Consider the following 24,287-nt stretch of genomic DNA (forward strand, 5'->3'; position numbering starts at 1 on the left):
TTTCTACCAAACCAAAATTGCGAACATTATACGGTTTAGTGATCCTGCCGAGTTAAATAATTTTACTTTTATAATCTAGCTCTGACTTGGTATAAAGTATTAACAGGCCTGTCATAACAGCAGTGTGAGATGAAATGCCACTTGTAATGTTGCCGTCTTAAACTTTTTTATACAATATATTTTTTCTCTCCCCACTATGATAATCTGTATCTCCGATTTCCTTGTATTAGCTAGTTCTGTCACAATAGGTAGTCAATGACTCCCCTTTTCCTAATAATAAGATGCAGCACGTGGGGCAAAAAAGCCACAAGGTGAAGGGTATACAGGAAATAAGTGAATCAATTTCTCAGAGCCTTCCATGCATCCCTCTGCTTCTGGTAGCGACTGTGACATTGGCCTTGGGCAGGACCCCTGACCTTGCCCCAGGTACTCAGAAGCCCAGTTTCAATTCTGTTGGGAAAAAAATTGAAAGTCCAAATATTTATAATATTTTGCCATTAAATAGTATATATGGGCTGGGCTCTTATTGTGAGATATAGACCATTTTCTGTTCTACTTACTCTTAAGTGGTTTGGGAAGACAGATCCAGAAGGGGAAGTGGTCTGTTTTGCAGAAGTGCTTTTGCGTGCATCTTTTGGTACCAAAGAGTCTTATTTAATTTAGTTTCAGGTAATCATCATTTTTTTGGGGGGAAAAAAGCAGTTGGGTAAATAAAATAATGCATTTAGCTAGGCTAAAGTGGCTGTGCAAAAATAACGCTTAATATTTAAGATGTATGCTATTGGAGTGCCTTAACACCATTAGCTTAACACCTCCCCGTGAAATTCCTGGAGAGTATAGCTTTCTCCCCTAGTGTATAGATTTCCTTTTTGCCTCCCAAAGTGTGTATTTGTACATGTTATTTTCTAGTAGGGTGAACACATTGGGCAATTTCCCAGGAAAAAGTCCATATGTTGCTGACCAGAAGTTTGTGGAATGCACAACTCAGCGTCTGCCTTTGGTGAGTTTATGCATGCCACATACTGCAGGGCAGCACTTTACATGGGCCGGTCAGCAACATGTGAAATGTATATATTGTGATGAATGACGCGGTCACCCTATTGTGTGATCAATGCATTTAATGTGAATATATATATTTTTATTTTTTAAGAAATAAATGTATCTAATTTTGCATTTTCATCGTACTACTTGCTAAATAAACTTCTTTGTTTTGGGTAATAAATCCCAACTAAATTAAACCATGTTTGTATTGATTACACCGATGCCCTTTTTCACATTTTTCAAATGTTCTATATTTCACTGTATTATACCTGACTGAAAAAGCACATGGCTAGTAAAAAGAAATGTAAGAAAGCAAACTTGAGTGTGCTCTTTAAGATTGAGTAGAATTATGCCATTTGAGAGTGAGTTATAGTGCATGCATAGTTGGATTTTCATCTAACTCATGGTTGTGAATAAAATGTATGAACTTATGCAATACATCCAAATTGTTACATTATAAGAAATGATGTCATCAGCAGGATAGACGGCACAACAATAATATTGTATATAAAGTTTTAGTTCTTACGTGTAGGTTGTTTTCTCTGTGGCCGGTTGGAATGCGTCCAAATTGAATTACCGGTAATTTAAAGGGGTAAGTGAATGGGGATGTAAAGTTTGTAATCAGATTTCTGCCACCCACAGGTTAAATTTGTATTTTTTATTGTTCTTTAGGTTAATCTCTTATAACATTAAGTTTGAACTGGTAGGAACGTGAAAATAAATTCAGTCAGCGTTAAGTTGATTGATAAAGTTGCATTTACTTACTTTTATTTTAAGACAAAAACACTAAAGCAGGACCTTTGTAACAGCTACACAAGTTAACATGGATGACCAAAGTGTTTATATGATCCCGTTCATATTGAATTCTGAAACACAGTAAAACTACATATTTATGAGAACCCAAGGTTTTGTCCCACATTGTTCCACAGTGCAAAATAAACTTTTATTTTTTAATATATACTACATCATAGCTGACCTTTAATGGTAAATCACAATTGTTTCCAAGGGGAAACACATCTGCTTCATGCACTTCACGTCAAGTGAGAATGTAGGACGTGATCCAGTCTGCGACAGGTCCGATACTAGTGTAGTTGAGACAAGGACTGCTCAAGCTGGTACTATTTTGCTGGAAAGATGAAATTCCATGAAGATAACCCCTGTTATTCAAGTCTGTACATACCAATGAACTCCCCACACCCACCTGGAAAGCAAGAAGAAATGTCTGCTGAGGAATGGTATAGTAATCTAAACTTTAAACATGGTGCATTGCCCTTGTTCTTCAGTATTCTTAAAATAAATAATTCATGACCCACAGGTCTTAGAGACTTTGTTTTCGCAGTGCTGAATAAGAAAACAAGGTAAGGCAGACTATTCCTCTGAGCCTGTAGGGCATAAAGGCTACTGACACACCACACGCACTAAGAAATCTGTAGGAATGCATAGGTGAAATTGGAAAGAGAGGGTTTATAAGTATGGAGCGGTGGGATCATCACCCATCCCACAATTTGTCATTGTGGCCTGACCACCCTCTGCTGCTTTTTAAGAGGGGGTGAAACTGAAATTTACAATAATCAACTGTTGCACAAGTGTGGCCCCCATCCCATTCAACCAAGTACAGTGTGGTTGTAGGTAATGTGAATTGACATCCACCATGTAATGCCAGTCCCAAGTGAATCAATGAAGCATATTGGCAGCTTCTGGTAGAATGGCGCAGCCAGTGGTGTCCTAGATCTGACCAAGGGAATCGCACTAGCTTCTTGCACACGAGGGCACAGTCATTCTGAAACAGGAAAGGCTTTCTCCAAACAGGAAGTATACAAGTGTCTGTTGTTTTTTGTATGCTGTGGCATTAACATTACCCTAAGACCAAACCTTGAAAAACAGTCTCAGACCCTTATCTCTCCTCCAACAAACTTTACAGTAGGTACTATACATTCCGGTAGATAGCGTTCAAGAATCCGAATTTCTGCTCTAGACTCTGACTGATACTTGGCATTGGGCTTAGTGATCCTTGACTTGTTTGCAGGTGCTCGGCCATGGAAATTCACACTTGTGCTGATGTTATTTCCAGAGGTAGCAGTTTGTAGCGTCGCTCACTAAGGAGTTCCAGAGGACAGGTGATTTTTATACACTACATGCTTCAACACTCAGCGGCCTCAGTCTTCATAGCTGAGCTGTAGTTACTCCTAGGCATTCCACTTCTCGATAATAGCACTTACAGTAGACCGGGGCAGATCTAGTAGGGCAGAAATTTCATGACCTGATTTGTTGGAATTGGGCTCTTCGGTACTCCCCATTCTGATGCCAATGCCTGTCTATAGAGATGGCTGCCTGTACACTTGTTTTTTAACACCTGTTAGCGATATACGTGTGGAGGGATGTCCACATACTTTTGGTCATATTGTGTGTGTATGTATTTAGAATCGCAAGCCCTTGTGCAGTAGATCAATCAGTATTGCCTGCCAGAAAATGAGTAGCAGCTCTAAGAGAAAGAACAGTTTACAGAAAAAAAACTTCAGAGGAAAACACGGATTACTGTTTTAGCTGTTTAGAAAATATGTTTGTTTTTTTCTTCTTGAATCTAGTCACATAAACAGGCTATTTATATGAAAAAACACCAAAATAGGACCACCATATTATGTCAGATTTGGCAAAAGCTTAATTGTGGCTGGTTGGGCATTTAAAGGGTTAATACAACAATCTTACGGTCAGCTGATTTGTAAGGGTTCTAGGTATGACTATCAAGCTTTTGCCTACTCTCAACTGTACTTGTTTCAGCTGTGCTGTGTATTTTAGCACAGTGTCACTAGATGACACTATTACCAAGTGAATTGCGAACTGTATATGAATGAACTATTGGATAAAGGTGTGTGTCATTTATCCTACTTCAGTGGAAGCCAAGCAGCTTTTCGATTCAGAAATGCTTGCTTGCCTACCTCGGGACTGTGTTATGATGTCAGGGAGCTGTGCCAGTAGTTGTGCATATAGATGCTTTGAGGTTTGGCAATTATACATCCCCCTTCCATTCTCCTATTGTGTCTGTGTACAGCAATATATCCTCCTGAAAAAGTTAAACACGCTCACTTTGCAGAGAAAGCAAAGCCACCTTTAAGGATGATCGTTAGTGGGATTGAGTAGCCACAGCAAGGAAAGCAGAGAGCAAGCAACTAAGAAGAAGTTGTGTCAATGTAAATATACATAAGGTTTCCTCCGCTAATATTGCCACAAAGTTAAAAGTTAAATTGACCTAAATGTCTTACTATGCTGAAGCGGACATACCAAAACATTTTGGACAATGCTATGCTTCCAAGTTTGTGGCAACAGTTTGCGTAAGGCCCTTTTTTATTCCAGCATGTCTGTGCCCCAGTACACAAAGCAAGGTCGATAAAGACATGGATGGATGAGTTTGGTGTGGAAGAACTTGACTGGCCCTCACCTCAACCCCATCGAACAGTTATTATTATTATTTATTGTTTTATATAGGGTTTCTAGTAGAAGCAGTGAGGGTGGACTTGAGCAGTCATCCACCAGAGCCCTTACTTCTAGCTCGGAGGTGGAGATTTTGGGAGTCATAGCTTAGTGCGACGGGGGTGAAGAGAATTGTTCCAGAGGTGGTGCGGCAGACTGTGTATGTTTCCTTTGTGGGGTTCCTGGGGGTTCATTTAAAATCTGAAGTGAAGGAAAAGGGGGGATTTATTTTCTGCCTCAGGAGTTGTTAGACCTGAAGGAGGGTGATGAGAAAAAGAGAAGAAGAAGAAGGAGGCGGAAGAAAAGAAGCACAGGTACTGCAGGATCCAGGAAACATTTGAGAACTGGCTCTGCATCTTTTGCATTCTGGCTAGCGTTATTGAAGAGAAGTCTCGGGATAAGTGCTCCTCATTGTTTTGTTATGTGGAAGGAATTTGGGAAGCGGAACTTCTTCGGCCTCTGGTAAAAAAAAGGTACCTACTGGCTGTTCAATGCTAGCGGGGAGCCTCATGCATGTTCAGGTTGCAGCGCAGACCATGGGCTGTCCAGAAGCTTCAAGTTCGCTGCTTTCAGACAATCTGCTTTCAGACAATCTGGGTCTAAGGTGGATAACGCCGGTGAGGCCTGATTTGATGCTGCCATTGCTAAGTCGCTACGGAAAGCATTCGTAACTTGAAGTCAATTGCAGACTTCCCCCAACTAGTGTAAATAATTGACTAAGGAAATTCTGCAGGGCCACATGGCAGGCCCTTATATCATGGGTCAGTTGGCAGGCTTCCGAGTTTTCCCTTTTCTGAGTGGTTACCAAGCGGGAAGCGGCCAATTAGCGGCTGATCCACCATTTGTTTTATCTGAAAGGGGGGTCAGTTAATGAAGACACTGACAAAGACATCTGCTCAGTCTTTACAACCCAAATTTGGTTGTTTGTGTCTTTTAGTTATCAAGGCAAACATAGGCCATAAATCAAGGCTACATCTGTCACAATAAGCCAATCTTCTATAGTCTCATATATTTACTTTTTGTTGGTGAGTGCGTTAGCCTTCATCCAATAATGATTTCTAAATATAGCAAGCCATAGAACGTAGATGAATATGTGTACATACTGCTTTCATATCAGGTTAAAAAACACTAGACACAAAGCGACAATTCATGTCTAGATAATGGAAAAAATATGCTCTGTAAAATTAGGGAGCAGAGCTATAATTGGTATTTAAATGTTGTAATATACCCCAAATAATACATTTTTTCAAAACCATTAGAACAGAGATTCAGTCTAAAAGAATAGTAACACAAGTTATTAATACAACAGCAAAATACGTTTGATGATGTTTGATGGATTGCAGATGGAGTTGGCCTTGAGACACAAGGTTGTAGATAACATTATGGATGGCTTTAAAAGTCAAGGGCAGATGCTTGAATTAGTTATCGCCTTGGAACTTGGAACACGTCTCTGGATTAAGTAAGTAATAAGGATAGCCTGGTGTCAAAGTCAAATTGTATTTACGGTACTTCTATGCAATCCCTTTTCTGCCACTCACAAGGCCAACATATGCTTAAGCAATAAGAGTGTACAAAGTGCAACCAGTTGTTCAATACACTATGAATCATCGCTATAAGTGCATAATTAGAGATATGGTTGTGCAGAGTACAGAGTAATATACTATTCTATGTGAATGCGGGCAATGCACTGTTTGATCACAACAGAGAATTTGGCCAAACAAGACCTGTAATGTTAGACCTGATGTATTTACACCCATAAGAAATAGAGCAGCTGGTGTTTACCTGGATGTACGGAGTGTTAGAAAAAGTGGGACTGACATAAATCAGAGCATCCTGGGATTTACTGAGACAGTTTAGAGCTGACGTCAATGTTCCAGCCACGTTCATTAATCCACCTGTAGAGAGAACCACACAATATATAACACTGTTAGTATATTCAGTGTTTGAATCTATACATCATGTGACATATCTGATACACGTAAACAATTTGATGTGAAATAGCCAACATATCAGGAAGCAGAATGTGTTTGTTAATTTGTTTAACATGTAATTCCATGTTTGGCCACAGGGGTGGGATAATCAACTGCTCTTTACATAGTATTCCAAACCTGTGGGAATCTTTTGCTCCCACTGCTGTTTTTATATGGAGTCTAGTTTAATGAGTATAGTGGACTGCTCTTTTACTAGTCTTTTAGGGTAATGTACATGAAATCAAAGAAGACTATCCCCTGTTCACCAAATTGTCCAGAAAATTGTATATTGCAAGGACAGAATTTGAGATCACTGTAATAAACAGTTCAGATCAGGCCGTGAGACTATTAACACTATTATTAGGCAATCTGGTACTTTCTGTTCCAGTTCATTTAATACAGGTTATTATATTCTAGTCCAAGAAACTCCCAACAGATTAGATATTAGATGTAAAACGACACTAATTAATTGGATGCTATTGTGACGGTAAAGGTGTTTTAGCACTGTTTACTAAGATTTGAATAGCTTTTCACGATAGGATATTTTTTATTGAAACATAGAATTTGACGGCAGAGAAGAATCATACGGCCAACCTAGTCTGCCTATTTTTCCTGATGCAAGGATTTAAAGCTCTGGTTGGTCTTTGCTGTATGCCTTTCCCAACCACACGGCTCCCGAAGCTTGCAGAACACGTATTACCTGAACGTGTTTCCTGTTTGCCAACGTGCAAGCAACAAGTGGTGCTAATCAGAGACCACTGAGATGGCAGTGAGCTGCAGCTCTTCCTTAAACCATTCACGGGGAATGGTGTACCAGGTACGTCATGGGTAAAAAAAATTCCCATGTCGTATTATGACAATCACGGGGACACTGCTGCTGCTGTTGTCTGCTAAGAAGTCCGGGCAGACCAGCAACAGGGAGACATACACAAACTGTAACCTAACTCTAACATATAACCGTACGTAACACTTTCACAATCCACTAATAGAACTGCACCACTACCCCTTATGCTATCTCCTTACCTAACCGCTAGGTCTATTTTGTCTATAGTTGTTAGTTTACCTATTGGTGTGCTAGGTGGTTCTGAGATACTAAAAATGCATTTGGAAAATTAGCCCAAAACCCAAAACACCTAGTAAATTGTCCCAAAACCCAAGGAAGGAACTTCAGCAAAAACAATGCCAAGTGTACAAGAAGAAAATGCTGAAAGAAATCCTCATTAGGTAGAAGAAAAACATTATTCTTTGCTTCCGTTAGATGCATTGGATAAGTAGCAGTCCACTTAGAGAGGTAAGTGGGGGTGTCTGAGTTTATATATATACAGTATATAGAATTATTATTTAAAAAAAAAGACCTACTGAAAAAAAACAATGTACACTGAATGATAAATCACAGCTGAATAAAAACACGAAAATTGCTCTGGTTCTTTTCCGCAAATGTAGGAAAATAACACTGCTCCTTAAAGGGTTAAATCCAAAGTACTTTTATTTGCCTTTTTTTATTGGTGGATCTGTGTCACTAAACAGTCTCTTTAACCAGCATAGAAAGCTTCATCACACCCTTGTCTGCTAGCAACGTTGGCAAATCTTCATGTCGCTACTGCTTTTTTCTAGCTATTTCAAAATCTGTTATATAAACATTCAACTTGAAACATTATTTTAAATAAATAATTGTAATATTTACCAGAGAAAATATTTCCAGTTGTTATATTACACAACGAGCCCACAATAGGGACTTCAACTGTTTGTGGAAGGCAGATGGGCCGAACCGACGTGCTGAACAAAACGGGAGTTGTAAGCAAAATCAGGGCGATGTTGTTAGTGATAGGAGAAGCTGTGAAGTTGGGGTGCGGTATAACCTTTGCAACTTTCCACATTCTGTTTGAGGAGGAACCATTTATACCAATGCTCACAGTCAGAATGGAGATATCCCTGAGACAGAGAAAGGTGTGAATACAATGAAGACGTTGAATAAAAAATGTTAGCTAATATTACCATCGCCGTATACTTTATAAAGTTCTAGGTAGACTGTTAGCACTTTATTAGGTACCCCTGTTGAATTGCTTGTCAACACAAATAGCTAATCAGCCAATCACATGGCAGCAACTCAATGCATTTAGGCATGTAGACGTGGCCAAGATAACTTGCTGAAGCTCAAACCGAGCTCAAACCGAGCATCAGAATGGGGAAAAAAAAGGGGATTTAAGTGACTTTGAACGTGGCACGGTTGTTGGTGCCAGACAGGCTGGTCTGAGTATTTCAGAAACCGCTGATCTACTGGGATTTTCACGCACAACCATCTCTAGGGTTTACAGAGAATGGCCCGAAAAAGAGAAAATATCCAGTGAGCGGCAGTTGTGTGGACGAAAATGCCTTGTTGATGTCAGAGGTCAGAGGAGAATGGGCAGACTGGTTCGAGATGACAGAAAGGCAACAGTAACTCAAATAACCACTCATTACAACCAAGGTATGCAGAAGACATCAAACCTTGAAGCAGATGGACTACAGCATCAGAAGAGCACACCAGGTGCCACTCCTGTCAGCTAAGAACAGGAAACTGAGGCTACATTTTGCACAGGCTCACCAAAATTGGACAATGGAAGACTGGAAAAACGTTGCCTAGTCTGGTGAGTCTCGATTCCAGCTGTGACAGTCAGATGGCAGGGTCAGAATTTGGAGTAAACAACATGAAAGCATGGATCCATCCTACTTGTATCAACGGTTTAGGCTGGTGGTGTGGTGTAATGGTGTGAGGGCATTTTCTTGGCACACTTTGGGCCCTTTAGAACCAATTGAATGTTTCCTGAACCTTGTAGAAAGTACAAGTTCATGTTCTGAAGGCAAAAAGGGGTCCAGCCCGGTACTAGCAAGGTGTACCTAAAAAAGTGGCCAGTGAGTGTATACAAATAGTTTCTATATTTTGTTTTTTAGTGGTAATATACAGTGTTCGCTCTCACCCTTGGTCATCATTATACAAATGTTGGCCATTATAAACATTTTTTATATGTGAATGTTTTGCATAAAAAAGAGAAAATGCATCTCTAATTGTGACATTTCTATACAGAGTCCAGACAACATAAACTTTTACTAAGCTGTACTGATACTGACTTTCCATCTCTTCTTTGAGACACTGGATCTTTTGGGGGTGGGTGAGTGTATTAATTATTCAGGCCCTTTGTTGCCATTGCACTGATCTTCCTCAGAACAATGTTTGTATATTTAATTGTCAATAAGATGTTACTACCTCACCTTGCTCTAACCATAAAATGTAATGCAATACAGAATGAAAAGCTCAACAGGAGTGATGATTTGGCTTCAAAAAAGGTCCCTTACACAGTAGTATATTGGTTATAAAGTGGTTATAAGATATCGCTGTCCCTTCAACAAAGGCACTTTTATCATCTGTAAGACATGGTGGCTGTTATAAAATTGTGGTACCTACCTAGTGTTAGCACAGCTTGCAGAAGTGATCACCCACAATCCTGCCAGTAGACTACCCATGCAAATAGGGCTCTGGTTTTCTAGTATAACAGCCTGCCATGGCCATGTTTGTCCACTAGGTAGCGATACTGGGCATGGTGCTGCACCTTAAAGCAAAGGTTAAATGATCAAAAGCAACACATAACTTGATATCTTAGGTCTTTGGCATTTAACAGAATACTGCCTATGAGTACAAAAACCAAATGAATCATTTATGGTGAAACCTAGGAAAACATCAATTAAAAGAAGTGGGCAATTTATGAAGAGCATAAATGCTTATACTTGAAATTAGAATTTCAAGTTGCATATTAATTAATGACACAACTCCCTGGATTTATCTGGCAGGGATTATGACCTTCAAGGTAGTGATTGTGAAATATATTATTCCAGCTAACGAAACTATACCATTTGTGAGCTCTTTATAAATGCTAATGTGCTTACTACTTTTTAGCTTCCAGGTTTGAAAATGGCTGTTGAAGTATCTTTGGGGGTGACCTCTCACAGACAGAAAAGTATCCATACACAGTATACAGTTGGATCTGGATATATTTAGACACAGACAATTTTAATTGTTTTGGCCCTGTATGGCACCACAATGGATTAGAAATGAAACAACCGAGAAGGAACTGAAGCGCAGACTTTCAGGGTTTAATTCAAGGGTTTAAACAAAAATATCGTATGAAACGTTTAGGAGTTGCAACCTTTTTCATACACAGACCCGTTATTTCAGGGACTCAAATGTAATTGGACAAATCAACACAAGGAGCTAACAGTATCCCTCCTTATATCTGTGCTCTCATACTGTATAATACATCCAATCTGAAAACAGAATGACTTTAACTTGACTTTTAACCTTGGTGTGGAACCTATATTTGTGACTGCAGATCCTGTCATACTCTAAATAAATAACGTGCTTGACGCAGTCAACACTTTCCCTTCCATGGAGTGAGGTTGGGCCATGCTTCGTATTCCTTTCCTTCTTTCTCTTAGTTAATGGACACCGCTAGGGTCACTGTAGTATTAACTGCAAGCTAACCATCTGCATGTTTGGCCAATATGGCCAGTTTCTCGTAAACTTACTGTATTTATCAATAGAAAAAAAACACAAGTCGTGTTCAACATGCCTTATAAAACATCACATCTGAGGTAAAAACAGAATTTAACCTAGCACTAAGGAAACTCATTGTGATATTATTTATTGATTATTTTCCATTTTTAAGTCATTCTTATTTATAATCTCCGGCTTGGGAATCTACCAAAGTCCCGGAGAAGACATTACTGTACACTCATTTATTTATTTCATTTCCCACAATCCTTAGTGAGAATTGTGTTGTACCTTAAAAGCTCAAGTAGGAAGATGTAACATGCCTCCTGGACTATAGTTACACTGCATGTGCTCCAGCGCTAGAGATAGTTATAGCAAATAACTTGGGCTGAAGCAAACAATCTAAAAAGAGATGAAGCAGCAAGACAACAGCGCCAACACAGTCCAAAATAAAGGGAAAGATGTAAATTTAATACTTTAGTGGGGAAAAACAAACACAAATGTTGAATAATTATTAGGATTGGTGATAATCTCAAAAGGCTGTTCCTTTTAATAAAAAGTAACAGTTTACAAACTTTGACAAATATATTAAAAACTGCAAAATGTATTACCTCCCATCACTACACTCTGAGCATCTAGGGATATATTAACGTTATCCATGGGTCCGGTGAATTTTCGCAGGACTTCTGCTGCGGCGTCAACGTTGATTCCATAGCCAGAATTGCTAATATTATAAAACAGCAACTGCACATAGATGGTAAATGGGGATGGGCTAAAAATAACAGAATTGTTAAACATACAAATTATTGATAAACCTTTAAAATAAACACCTTGGTGCTTACATTTTTGACTACTCAACTCTAATTACCAACATGCAGCTCTGCTCATGCAGCCAGGCTAGCTTCAAGCATCATGCTAGTCATGAACTGTAAATAGGACCGACATGCACAAGTACTATACATTTTACCTTATTGAAAAGACCGAAGCATTCTTATATAGGCCTTTTAGCAGGCTATTGTTGAATATGTTATTGAGCTGAAAAAAAAAATGCTTAAATTACTTTTACAGTGTTTGGCTTTTTTTTGACATTTACTAGTTACCATATTTAATCAAGACCTGTGCTTTTATAATATATATATATATATATATATATATATATATATATATATACACACCGGTATCTATACACATACAAGAAAGTAATATATATTTATAAAAATTAGATATGTATTACATATTTTATTCACCAACTAAAACAATGATATGAATTCATCCGATAACCTGTATTAGGAATAAACAAGGACTAAAACTAGACACATAAAAAATGGACAATAAAGGATGGCGTTCTGGCTATCCCAGACTTGGCATCCCGCATATGGTATTCTCTGGCAACTGCAGCATGCATGCTTTCTTTTCTTGAAGAGTCACCTCTTGTATTAAGCAATAGGTTATGTAAGGCTTTCTCCACCCTTTTCGTAGGAGAAACTATTTTCTCATAACACATAGTGAGTACAGTAAATTGGAAGTGCTGCAAACTTCTGTTTTTGGTAATTAAACCTCTCTGGTGGGTTTGGTGGATCTGGTCTGCCCCAGTGCCTGTTGGTATGGGACTCGCTTGGTCCATTCAAGACTGGATGGTGAAAGAGGGCACCTTTGTGATATAAATTTCAAAACAGGGGCACTGAAAATTCAAGGGGTTTTTTTTGGTATCCTGATTGCATAAAGGCTGGATGTCTGTTTTGCATCTAGCACAGTTTCAGGCATATTGCATACTGTGCTCTGTTTCCGAGCATTTTGAGAAGCTGCTCATTTCCTTCCTTCTCTGTGCAAATACTGGCAGCTGTGCCTCAACTCCATTGTAGTTTCCATGTAAAACTGCAAATTTATATTTGTGCACCTGTTGGATATCAAATGAGCCTACTTACTTTCACCTATTTTTTGTGAAAGGAGAACAAAAGGTACATTTGAAATCACATCTCTATTTTCTAGCCCGTCTGCAATAAGAGACGTTTTTAAGAAAAAAACTCAACTTATGTATTTACTGATATTACTCCGATGCCGACGTCCAAGATCCCAAGTGTAAAGTAGCACTCAAGTCCAATTTTTATGTTAAACACATGTTGGAGCGAAATTTGCATAGACTACTGCACATTAATGAACATTGGTTAAGGGTGGACCTTGACTGGTATGTCACATAAACTATTTTTTTAAAGGAGATATAATGTATAAGGGAGGCTTACTAGTAAATATCTGAATATCATATCTTCATCTCTATTTTTGTTAATATTTGCCCCGACCTGGGCTTGGGGTAAATGCTGACAGATTGTTATAATAACATAATATAATATGTTCAATTACCATTTGTCTGATAATTGTTCTGTTGCCAATAGCACTCACCAATGATCATCTCTGGCCCTTGGCATATATAAGTTCCTAGCATTCTCCATCTATCTCTGGTAGCTACTCATTGACAGTGATAGTCTTGGAAAAAAAAGATTACTAGATAAACCAGCCCTGAACATTGTGTGCATTAATAAAAACATGATAAATGAAACTTACCGCAGTTTGTATTCTTGAGGCTGCTGCCTGGAAACCAGCGGATGATGTATTGTCGTATTGGGAATGGTACGATTCATTTAAAAGCTGGAAGGATCCCATCAACACCTGGAACGTCTGGTTGCAGGGTACACAGTCGTAAGACTCACCACAGACACAGGCTGATCCAGAGAGAAGCGAGCTGGTCGGTGCATCGGCAGAGTCGGTTATTATTGCATTTACCGCCTGGTTAGTGAAATTAGAGTTTCTCCCAAATCCATTAATGATGACAGGGAACTCTGGGCCAAAACATGCATTGTTAGAAAATAAGATACAATGCTCTTGTATACAGAGATATTGAATACCTCATTATTGTATAGATTTTATATGTTCAAGCTTCTTTCTGCATATTAATTAACTAATGTTTGCAATAAATTAAACATGATTGTCAAATACCCCTGCTAGACCTTTGTATGTTGGTACCAAAGGAACAAAAAAAAGTAGTATGTCTACAGCTGCAAAAGATGCTGTCAAGGGGGTAAGTTCCTGAGGTGGAGGCAGACATGTATTCTTACCTTGGTAATGTAGACCTACGGCAGCAGGTCTGGGGGGCGTCAGTCACCCTGCTGCAATAAGTGGGGGGCAGATTACCTTTTTGGGTGACCAGGGCCCTTGGTGTGCTGCTACTCAATGGCTGGTTACAATTTTCACTATAGAGGACAAAGCTGAGCTGGAACAGCTTTCATAGAATCAGTGAACGTCATTAAGCAACTTGGCATATGATGTCATATTCTGGCGCTCTGCAGTGCAGCCTGGCGGACATTGATGCAGTGGCTGGTATCACTGCCTCCACGCTCTCGGCCCAGCTCATGTCATGGCTCCTACTGGGCTTTAACCTAGATTTTTTTGGAACCTAGCAAAACCCGTGGTGTAAGCCCTTGTGTTATTTATCAAAATGTTGTGTTTAGAGCTGAAACAACGAATCGATAAAATCGATAATAATCGATAACGGAAATCATCGATAACGATTTCCGTTATCGATTAATCGAGTGATCAATTCGTTGTTGGAGCACTCGGCTCCTTTTACTTACCTCCGCGAGCGTTCCCCGCTTCTGCTACATGCTCTGCAGTCTCCGCCTTCTAGCTACGTGACGGATGTGACGCGTTCCGGAGGTAAGTATTCTGCACAGATCGCACAGAGCGAATCGCTCTGTGCGAATGGAGCCACTCGCACAGAGCGATTCGCACAGAGCGGTTCGCTCTGTGCGAGTGGCTCCATTCGCACAGAGCGATTCGCTCTGTGCGAGTGGCTCCATTCGCACAGAGCGGTTCGCTCTGTGCGAGTGGCTCCATTCGCACAGAGCGGTTCGCTCTGTGCGAGTGGCTCCATTCGCACAGAGCGGTTCGCTCTGTGCGAGTGGCTCCATTCGCACAGAGCGGTTCGCTCTGTGCGAGTGGCTCCATTCGCACAGAGCGGTTCGCTCTGTGCGAGTGGCTCCATTCGCACAGAGCGGTTCGCTCTGTGCGAGTGGCTCCATTCGCACAGAGCGGTTCGTGAGTGTGGGTGCAGGGCAGAGTGGGGGTGGGGGTGCAGGGCAGAGTGGGGGTGGGGGTGCAGGGCAGAGTGGGGGTGGGGGGTGCAGGGCAGGAGACTGGGTGCAGGGCAGAGTGGGGGTGGGGATGCAGGGTGTGAGTGTGGGTGCAGAGCAGAGTGGGAGACTGGGTGCAGGGCAGAGTGGGGGTGGGGATGCAGGGCAGGGTGTGAGTGTGGGTGCAGGGCAGAGTGGGTGCAGGGCAGAGTGTGAGTGTGGGGGCAGGGCAGAATGTGGGGGCAGGGCTGGGTGCAGGGCAGAGTTAGAGACTGGGTGCAGGGGCACAGTGCAAAGTGCTGGGTGCAAAGTGCCAGTGCTGGGTGCAAAGTGCCAGGGCTGGGTGCAAAGTGCTGGGTGCAAAGTGCAAAGTGCTGGTGCAAAGTGCTGAATGCTGGGTGCAAAGTGCTGGATGCAAAGTGCCAGGGCTGGGGCAAAGTGCTGGGTGCAAAGTGCTGGGTGCAAAGTGCCAGGGCTGGGTGCAAAGTGCTGGGTGCAAAGTGCTGGGTGCAAAGTGCTGGGGCAAAGTTTCTTGAACAGTAATAGTCCACCTCTTTTCAGAATGTTTGGGGTTATTTTGTTTCATAAATATTGTGTTTGGGTTCTTGTACTTTGAAAATATTGTTTTTTATTACATCATAACAAAATAAGAATGTTAATGTAAATTTTAAGTTGTTTTTTAACATCCAGTTCATTAAATTCTTTTAAATAAACGAAAAATTTGCATATTGTTTTTTTTATCCGATTAATCGATTAATCGAAAAAATAATCGGCCGATTAATCGATTATTAAAATAATCGTTAGTTGCAGCCCTAGTTGTGTTATTCATCGGCTTCAAAATGAGGCCATTATAACTTATAAGTAACTTTAATTACAATGTTTTCCAAAGACAACCCACACCACTGTCTCTTAAAAAAAGTGATTAATGAAAAAAAAAATATTTTGAGCTAACAGAACTCCTATTAGCCTCCTATTAGCTACACTGAAGGCTTAACAACTGGAAAAATAGAAAAAAAACATGTTTTTTTCTTAACTGGAATAATTGCAGGGGTCCCATTTATTTGCATTGTTGTCGTTTGTCTTCTGGTACCAATATATATCATATATACTTATTTCTGGTTACACAACACTTACTTACATCTCACAGTATAATTAATCATATAGTGAAACTGTGAAATTCATGATTTAACACATGTTTAAGGGCAGTTGCTTAAGAACGTCACATCCCGCTTCCTATTTTAGAATAAGTATTCACGGCTTACAGGTAGTAAAGGTGCGGCCCAATAATTAAATTTGACGTGTTTCTTCACTTACTTACGTGGTGCACGTGGAATCCAAGACTTTAATGAAATAAATCACTGTGTTGTGTTGTGGGACTGGCTACATAGACTTATAGTACGTGTAGCCAGGAATGTCATTTAAATGTAAAATACAGATAATTTATCTTGACAACAAGTGGACTCGGCGGTGTAGCCAACATAGAAAGGCTACTAAAGTTTCTAATTGTTATACTTGTAGTTCCATAGTTAGCCACCATGCTGTCTCGAATAACAAAAACTTTAGACAGCATCCAGTCAATGTCTGGACCCTCTCAGCATTCCCCTTAAGCTTTTTATGCAGTCATTTAAAGTGGGCCACTGTATTCCTTGACACGTTGACTCTGCTTGTTCCCCATGTTGTCAAAACCTCAATAGTTATTGTAGACTTATTGTATCTTTTATAATAGGAAAAATATGACCTTAATAAAAAAAAAAAATCTGTTGTTAAATATATTTCTGTGTTTCAAGTTATTATACTTCCCATGTCAACATATAGCATATGAGGTAACAATAGCATTGCTGAAATCACTATGACATTACAATACACTAAGTGTTGATGAAGAATGCATTTCTAAGGCAGCTGATATTTTAAGTACAGAATAGATGGGTGTCTATTTGATCCAAAAGTATGCTAAAGGCCGAAGAGAAACAGGACAGGTACTATAAAATATATATATATATATATCTCAAAGACCAAATATGAACTTATTAAGTAACAGGAGAAATGTGAAGCTTTACTGTTAAAATATAAATTGCTTTATGGAAGACGTTTCTATGATAATGTTTATTGGGTTTATAGCCATTTCGCCTAAATGAAGCCCCTATTTATTGCTCTCTCTCTAGCTTGGATGAGTACAGACAGTGAGCCGTGTGTTATGACATCATACAACTATCAGAGTACTTTTGCACAGATGTTTTCTACTTGGTGCATTGTGTGTGGTATTTTATTAGATCTAACAACTGTTCTCATTAACATTACTTCCCTAAAGCTATAATTTTAAGCTGGAGTAGAAAATACTGGTTGCTCATACAGGGCTTGATAGTTTTGCTTCCAAATATATGCACATATTGTTTTCACTCACCTAAAAATATCCTTACACATAAGAAAAGGCCTGCTATTATCAAAAGGAAAATGAATCCACTTAGGCACCGAATACAGCAAGAGCAGCAGCTAGCACAGCACCCACCACGAGTCCCCATGGGCTGCAAAAGAACAAAATAAATATTAGGTTCACTGGTATACTTTTACAGCTTATATGGTCAGATAGAGGTGCTTTCCCACGTGTATCATATTACTTAATTAAATAGATAATACCTGAGGACAAAAACAGGAATTTGTGTGAATTCAAATAGTTATGACTTCCAAAAGCAATGTAGAAACAAAGATTTGTTTGATTACCAAGAGACCAAGAAATAGTGAGAGTGAACGTGAGGTTAAAAGGGAAATCGTAGACGTAAACAATGCAGAAATAGAAAATGACACACAGTGAGACACAAACATAAATAAAGTGACATATAGGGTATTTAAAATGGGAATGCAGAAAAAACGTGCTCAAAGTGCAAAAAACATGATTACACTGATGAAACATGAAGTAAAACTCCCTTCCTTTGGAGAAACATATAAACCACATAGAAGCATAAAGCAGTTCTCTCTACATCCATGGCAGTGCTTTATTTGTTTGGGTTCCCAGCAGAAATTATATTTGATGCAAGTTTTGACATGATTTGGAATCATGTCTAAGACACACAGGTAGGTCTGAAGAAAATAATTATGATTGTGTTTAATTATAAAAGTGTTAAATTTAGCAAAGCAGTTTAGAGGTGAGCCTAGGGATAGTGGCACCCCATGTAACTAAAACGCACATCCATACTAACATACAAACTCTAGCACCATTTGATCACGATAACACCATACACTAACACCCATGTACACATGGTGACACCATATACTAACACACACTCATGTTAACACCATATACTAACACACACACATACTCTAACACCACACATTGACACACACTAACACTATACACTGACACACACACTCTAACCTTTTACAGTAACACGCACACAAACGTCAACACCAACCATTAACACGTACACACTCACAGCCAAACGGTAACACACATGCTTACACTATACAGGAACACACATTCACTCTATCACTATACAACTTCCACACACTCTCTGATGCCATGTGTATTACTTGAACCCGCTGGGCACCTTGGTTACCAGGCACCTGGATCTCATGCACCCTTGTCAACCAGCTCAAACCTAGTGAGCTTCTGCTACGGAATGAGCTTGGCTGGCCCTGTATCACGCATATATATCAATGAGATCTCTTTAATGTCTTTTCACATATTGAATTATAGAGGGCCAGCTCAACTCTTCTAGTTGTGGAAACTTGCCATTGTTGGCCCTACATAATGTATAGTGAATTCAATGAGTTGAGGCCATTACTCTCATGCAAATTCCCATAGTAGTCCCCTTTTAAGTTCATATACCTCTACGGTTACCCACCCACAGCATCCATCACGTTTGCCAGATGAAAGCATTTTAATTTATGAGGTTACCTTCTTATGCATTTGCTGTTGAATCCCATCCTTTTCATCTTTCGTCATTAAAGCCATGGTGATGTCAGCTTGATGTTGATCTCACAGCCAATAACACAATAATTCTACAATTTAAAAAAGGAGGATAAGGAGGAATGAGAAATTACATTACATTCCAATGTGTATCACATTAACCTATACATTTATTTTTTTTGTTCTCTCTCTGTTTAAGTGAATTGGAACAGGCAGTGGGGCTTTTAATATTATTTGTTCCTGTGGCTCTATGTATCTTCATCCCCCTTCCGTCTTTCCGTTACTATCAGTGCTATCTTGATTACTGGCTATTCATAACCCTAGAGCCCATTCAGAAACCAGGAAAAATCAATGTGGCACAGAACAGACAGGAAAAATATGATGGGGCAATAATCACCCATAAAAGTACCTTTAAACTTAACTTCAGTCAATACCATGGGAAAAAAAACTATTTCTGATGCCTGCAATTCTCACCCTCTGTGATGCCAGGTGCAATGCATCGCAGGCACCAGTCAAGGGCTGGCCCAATTCACAATATAAATTGCAGGCAATTTTTATGGCTCATTTTGCATATTACTTAAATATAGGTTTGTAAATACCGGTAGTTTATGCTTCCCAAATCTGCAAAGCATTTTCCATCAGCAAGTAAGTGCATGTAATATGAAACCGTACATTTTGTCCTGTCTTCACAGCTAGTTATACAACAGTTTTTGTTGACCTTCCAGATATTACACAACTTGCTTGTGAAGCTCACTGTGCTCAATGAGATCAGAACATATCCAAGTTTTGGATTAGGTTTGGAACTAAAATGTAATCCTGGATTTAACAGGGTGGAAGGCAAAAGCAGCACTGAGAGGAGCAAAATACTGTACCACCCCTTATAGTCATATTTTATAACCAGATGCTACTACTACTACTTCGACCACTGAACCTCTAGCTTATTATCTTCCACGCTACTGCCTTCCCCTCAAGGAACATCAGCCAAGACTAGATGCTTGAGTATAATAATCATAGTAGTAACAGCAAAACACACACATAGTTTTCCATTAGGCCCTCCTTCGCACATGGCTCAGTATTTGCACTCAATCCACCTCAGCTAAGTAGGGGGTCACTGCTGTAGTCTGTGGGGAAGATGGTATACAAGGACAGTTCCCTGACTTCTGGCCGAAACCGTCTGGATATATCTTGGTGCAAATACTGGCCATAGAGGTCTCTGACCTGATGGGGAGTAACACACCACACATAAAACCCCCTCCTAGAATGCAGGTACCCCAAATCTGTGTCCGAGCTCCATGGTCTTTAACACTCTGTACTGGGGGAAGAAGTAGTCCTTATGGACCCCTTGTACCCACCTCCTCAAGAACAGAAACCCTTCCAAGGCCATAGTCTGTAGGGAGGAGGTTGGCCATTAGGCCCCTCCAGGAGCCCAGGGCTGGAAGGCTTCCGTGACAGGGTGTAACACCCAGAAAAAGTGTTCATTTAGGACTGTGTCTGCATTGTAAAAAACAAAAATCAAGTTACTTTATATAAATTTCCTTTTCTGTGCATTAAAAGCGAACGATAGACTCATCTTAGAATGATTTGGCTGGGTCGTTAAATACACTGTACTCACCTGTACACACCACATTCTGTTCCTAGCAAAAGCAGCCTACGTCACCTGTGTTCAGCACATGCAGGTGGATGGTTATTTGCTTATTGGGCAGCTCTAAGAACACATTTCAATAGCAGACAGTTTACCTGAACTTAACGAACAAAGGCTGCTGAGACAAAGTTGTTTATTTTGTGCAGGGTTCAAACCAATATATGATACCATTGAATATTAGGAATAAAAGCAGCATTCCAACCCTATTTGAATTTTGCTGTGTTCAAACCGGTGCTGGTATTCCTTAATTACTGCTTTTCCCCTGTATTTAACTTTTCCCCCAGCTAATGAAAGCTTCCTGCACATGCTCAGCAGCACTACCATTCTAGTCAAATCAATGGGTGCAGCATCAGACAATCACATGTATGCTGGCTGAACACTGATGGTCATACCCCCAGATAACTCCATGCCCAGACCAGGACACCTGTGTTGGAGTAGGTGGCAAGTGGTGGGTAGGAGTGGAGAAGTTGGTGGAGCAGGAGGCATGGGCACTCTCCTCTCTTACTCGAATAGCCACCTTGCAATGCTACCTAGCTGCACTTAGCTTCACCTCCCTGGGCCTGCCTGCAAAAGCTACCTTGGACAGTAGGACTGTGCACGAAAATCTGCTGGAGGGTATGATGATGGTTAATGAGCACACATTTGATTGGCTGTCAAGACTCCCTTTAAGAGGTAAAAAAGAGGTAGTGAAAAAAGAAAAGGAGTGAAAATGAAGAGGAAGAGTAAAATAGAAGATGCGTGAGGTGTGATATGCGATAGGTGTGATGGTTGGGTGTGATGGCTGGTAGGGTTGCCACCCAGCAAGTGAAAACTTTTAAGAAAGAAGAGAGAAACCATAAAGAAATAAGACAGAAGAAGAAGAATCAAGAGAAGAAACAGAGCTGTGGAAAAAGAGAGTGAATGAGTAATAGTGAGAGGGTGCAAGAGTGAGAGTGTGAATAAAAGAGCATGAGAGTGTGAGTAAAAGGGAGTGAGAGCACGAGAAAACTGAGGATGACAGTTGTGCTGTAGTATATAGTGATGGGAGTTATAAAGTACCCCAATGAGCACCTGGTTCAGTATATGGTGATGCCATATATGCGGTACCACCATCTATGTCAGGCTCTGTATATGGTGGTGGAAGTTATGCTATACCACTGTCTGTGTCAAGGAGCTCAATTTCGTAGGGTCATGCAACATTTAGTGGCTTTGCCCCTTTTGTGGCTCCACTCTTGCCGACCCACAACTATGGCTGGTATTTTTCTGAGGAAAAGATAACAACCCTAGAAACAACACCTGAGAGGATTGCGACTAGGGAGCCTCCTCTTGCGGCTCTGCCAGATGGGCTGGCTGGTGAGATCAAAAGATCTCTCCTCACCAGCCCTTTCTCTGCAGAGGCAAGCAGGTAGCTTCTCGCGATACTTGCATGTGTGAGGAAGTCAGAGTGTCGGGGGTGACCTCTTGGCGCTCAAACTCCAGAAAGATTGTGGAGCATGGCTGTGCAAGAGCCATACTTAGAGGAATCCTGACTGAGAGGAGACCCGACACTCTGTGAGTGTAAGTAGATCGCTGTAAATGTAATCTGGGTGCTGGGTAAATCCTGTGGATTTATCTAGACAAGTGCTGTGTCTGTGTGTAATCTGGGGCTGGGGCAAGTGCTGTGTCTGTATGTAAACTGGGGGCTGCAAGTCCTTATGTGTGCAACCTGTGATCCATGCCTGCAGTTTAGGGTCTTCATGCATTATTTATTTGATCTATACCTTCAGTGTTGAGCTTGCATGTGATTTCTCAGTTGATCTGTACCTGTAAGGCTGGGTGTGTCTATTCAGTCGCTCTATACTTGCAGTGATATGTTTCCATGTGATACTTATTTAATCTATACCTGAACTACATGGGGGGGGGAAGATAGGTGTGGTACCGTGTAGGAGGAGACAAAGGGACTCTGGGGGGATGATGATGGGGAGGGCAACTCCATTTCAGGTCACTCGCCAGACCTGCAGCATTCATGTCCTATGTGATCGGCATGGTATTGTGCTCCCGACATTGCCCTTTCCGTGCAGCATTATTATAACATCTCATGCGGAGTCACACTATGGCAGGAAGGAGGGAAGAGCACACTGTTTCCTCCTTATCTCCAGAGACAGTGCGGCAAGTAATTTGTTTTTTTTTGTGTTTTTTTGTAGAGGGAGTGCATGATGGGGAGCTTGGGGGGGGCTTACCCAAGGTCCAATCAACATTAAAAAACCTCATACCAACCGTCAAGCACGGTGGTGGAGGGATGATGATTTGGGCTTGTTTTGCAGTCACAGGACCTGGGAACCGTCCAATCATCAGGTGGACCATGAATTCCTCTATATTCTACAGTGAAATGTAAGGCCATCAGTCTGACAGGTAAAGCTTGGCCGAAATTGGGTCATGCAACAGGACAATGTTCCCAAGCACACCAACAAATCTGAAACAGAATGGCTGAAAAAGAAAAGAACCAAGGCGTTGCATTGGCCCAGTCCAAGTCCAGACCTCAACCCAATTGAAATGCTGTGGTGGGACCTTAAGAGAGCTGTGCATAAACAACTGCCCGCAAACCTCAATGAACTGACGCAATGAACATTGTAAGAAGAGTGGGCTAAAATTCCTCGACGATGATGTGTGAGACTGATAATGTCATACAGAAAACGATAGGTGGTTCTACAAGCTATTCAATCAAAAGGTGTACTTAGGTTTTTCACACATGGCTTCTCCATTTGGGTTTTATTTTTGTTAAATACATATAAAACAGATTCCATTATTCAGTATTAGAGGACATATATCCAACTAACTATCTTAGTGATTCATACAAACAGCTAGCCAAAAAGAGAAGTGCATTCTATAGTATGGGAAGGGTACATTGCTATTTATCATATCATTTGAGACACATATTTGGTCAAAATATCGTCTCACATACAAGACTTTTTATTTATTTATTTAAAAATACCGGTATATATTAAAATTAATTACTAGTATAAATGATTTTCAGGGGAAGACATTTTAAAAAATCTTTCTTGTTCAAAACACACATTATCTAAATTAATTTAATAGAATAACAATAAATGGGACATATTAAAAACCCTACTAAAAAAACACTACTATAATAGACACCTTGCTATATGTGTATAAGGAAGGAAAACCCAAACATGAAATCTTTAAACTCTTAAAATTAGAGCAAAATCTTTACATCAGAGCAGCAAAGGGGCATCTGCTCATCTGCCCCCTTACCAGCCCTCTTGCATTCTGAGTTTACGCATGGTGAGTTGTAGCTGTGCTAGCTCACCACTTACTGAGGTGGGTTTAAATTATATCTGCAAGCTGATGGCGCATATATTCGAGTTAAAAATAAAACTTTACTCATATGTTTGGTAGCAAATTGAGTAGCACAAAGTATAGGTCAAATGCCTTCCTCAATGTCACTTTTCAATGGCAGGTGCACCGTAATCTCGGAAAACAGTCTCCATTTCTTACAATTGAGAATGTTTACTACTCACATAGATTCAGCTTCTTTGGCGTTCTCTGGTCACTCCCGTACTGAACGCGAAATGGCTTCTCCTCTGCAGACACAGGGCTCCATCCTCCTCTTCTGCAGCTTTGGTGTGGTTTCTTT

The 24,287-nt window shown here is 40.4% G+C and overlaps 1 protein-coding gene across 1 annotated transcript; it reads right to left on the bottom strand.

Annotated features, from left to right (window-relative positions):
• Positions 1–1,792: 1,792 nt before the first annotated feature.
• Positions 1,793–24,287, bottom strand: LOC128472862 (transmembrane protease serine 11D-like). The gene is made up of 10 exons (XM_053454828.1): positions 24,172–24,287; positions 19,021–19,124; positions 17,530–17,650; positions 13,564–13,838; positions 11,972–12,039; positions 11,616–11,776; positions 9,922–10,066; positions 8,164–8,411; positions 6,292–6,404; positions 1,793–2,242 (listed from the first exon to the last, which is right to left on the bottom strand). The coding sequence occupies exons 2-10, from the start codon at positions 19,075–19,077 to the stop codon at positions 2,078–2,080; spliced, it is 1,353 nt and encodes a 450-aa protein (XP_053310803.1). The 5' UTR covers positions 19,078–19,124; positions 24,172–24,287; the 3' UTR covers positions 1,793–2,077.

Source organism: Spea bombifrons, chromosome 2 (assembly GCF_027358695.1).
Source record: "Spea bombifrons isolate aSpeBom1 chromosome 2, aSpeBom1.2.pri, whole genome shotgun sequence".
NCBI lineage: Eukaryota > Metazoa > Chordata > Amphibia > Anura > Pelobatidae > Spea > Spea bombifrons.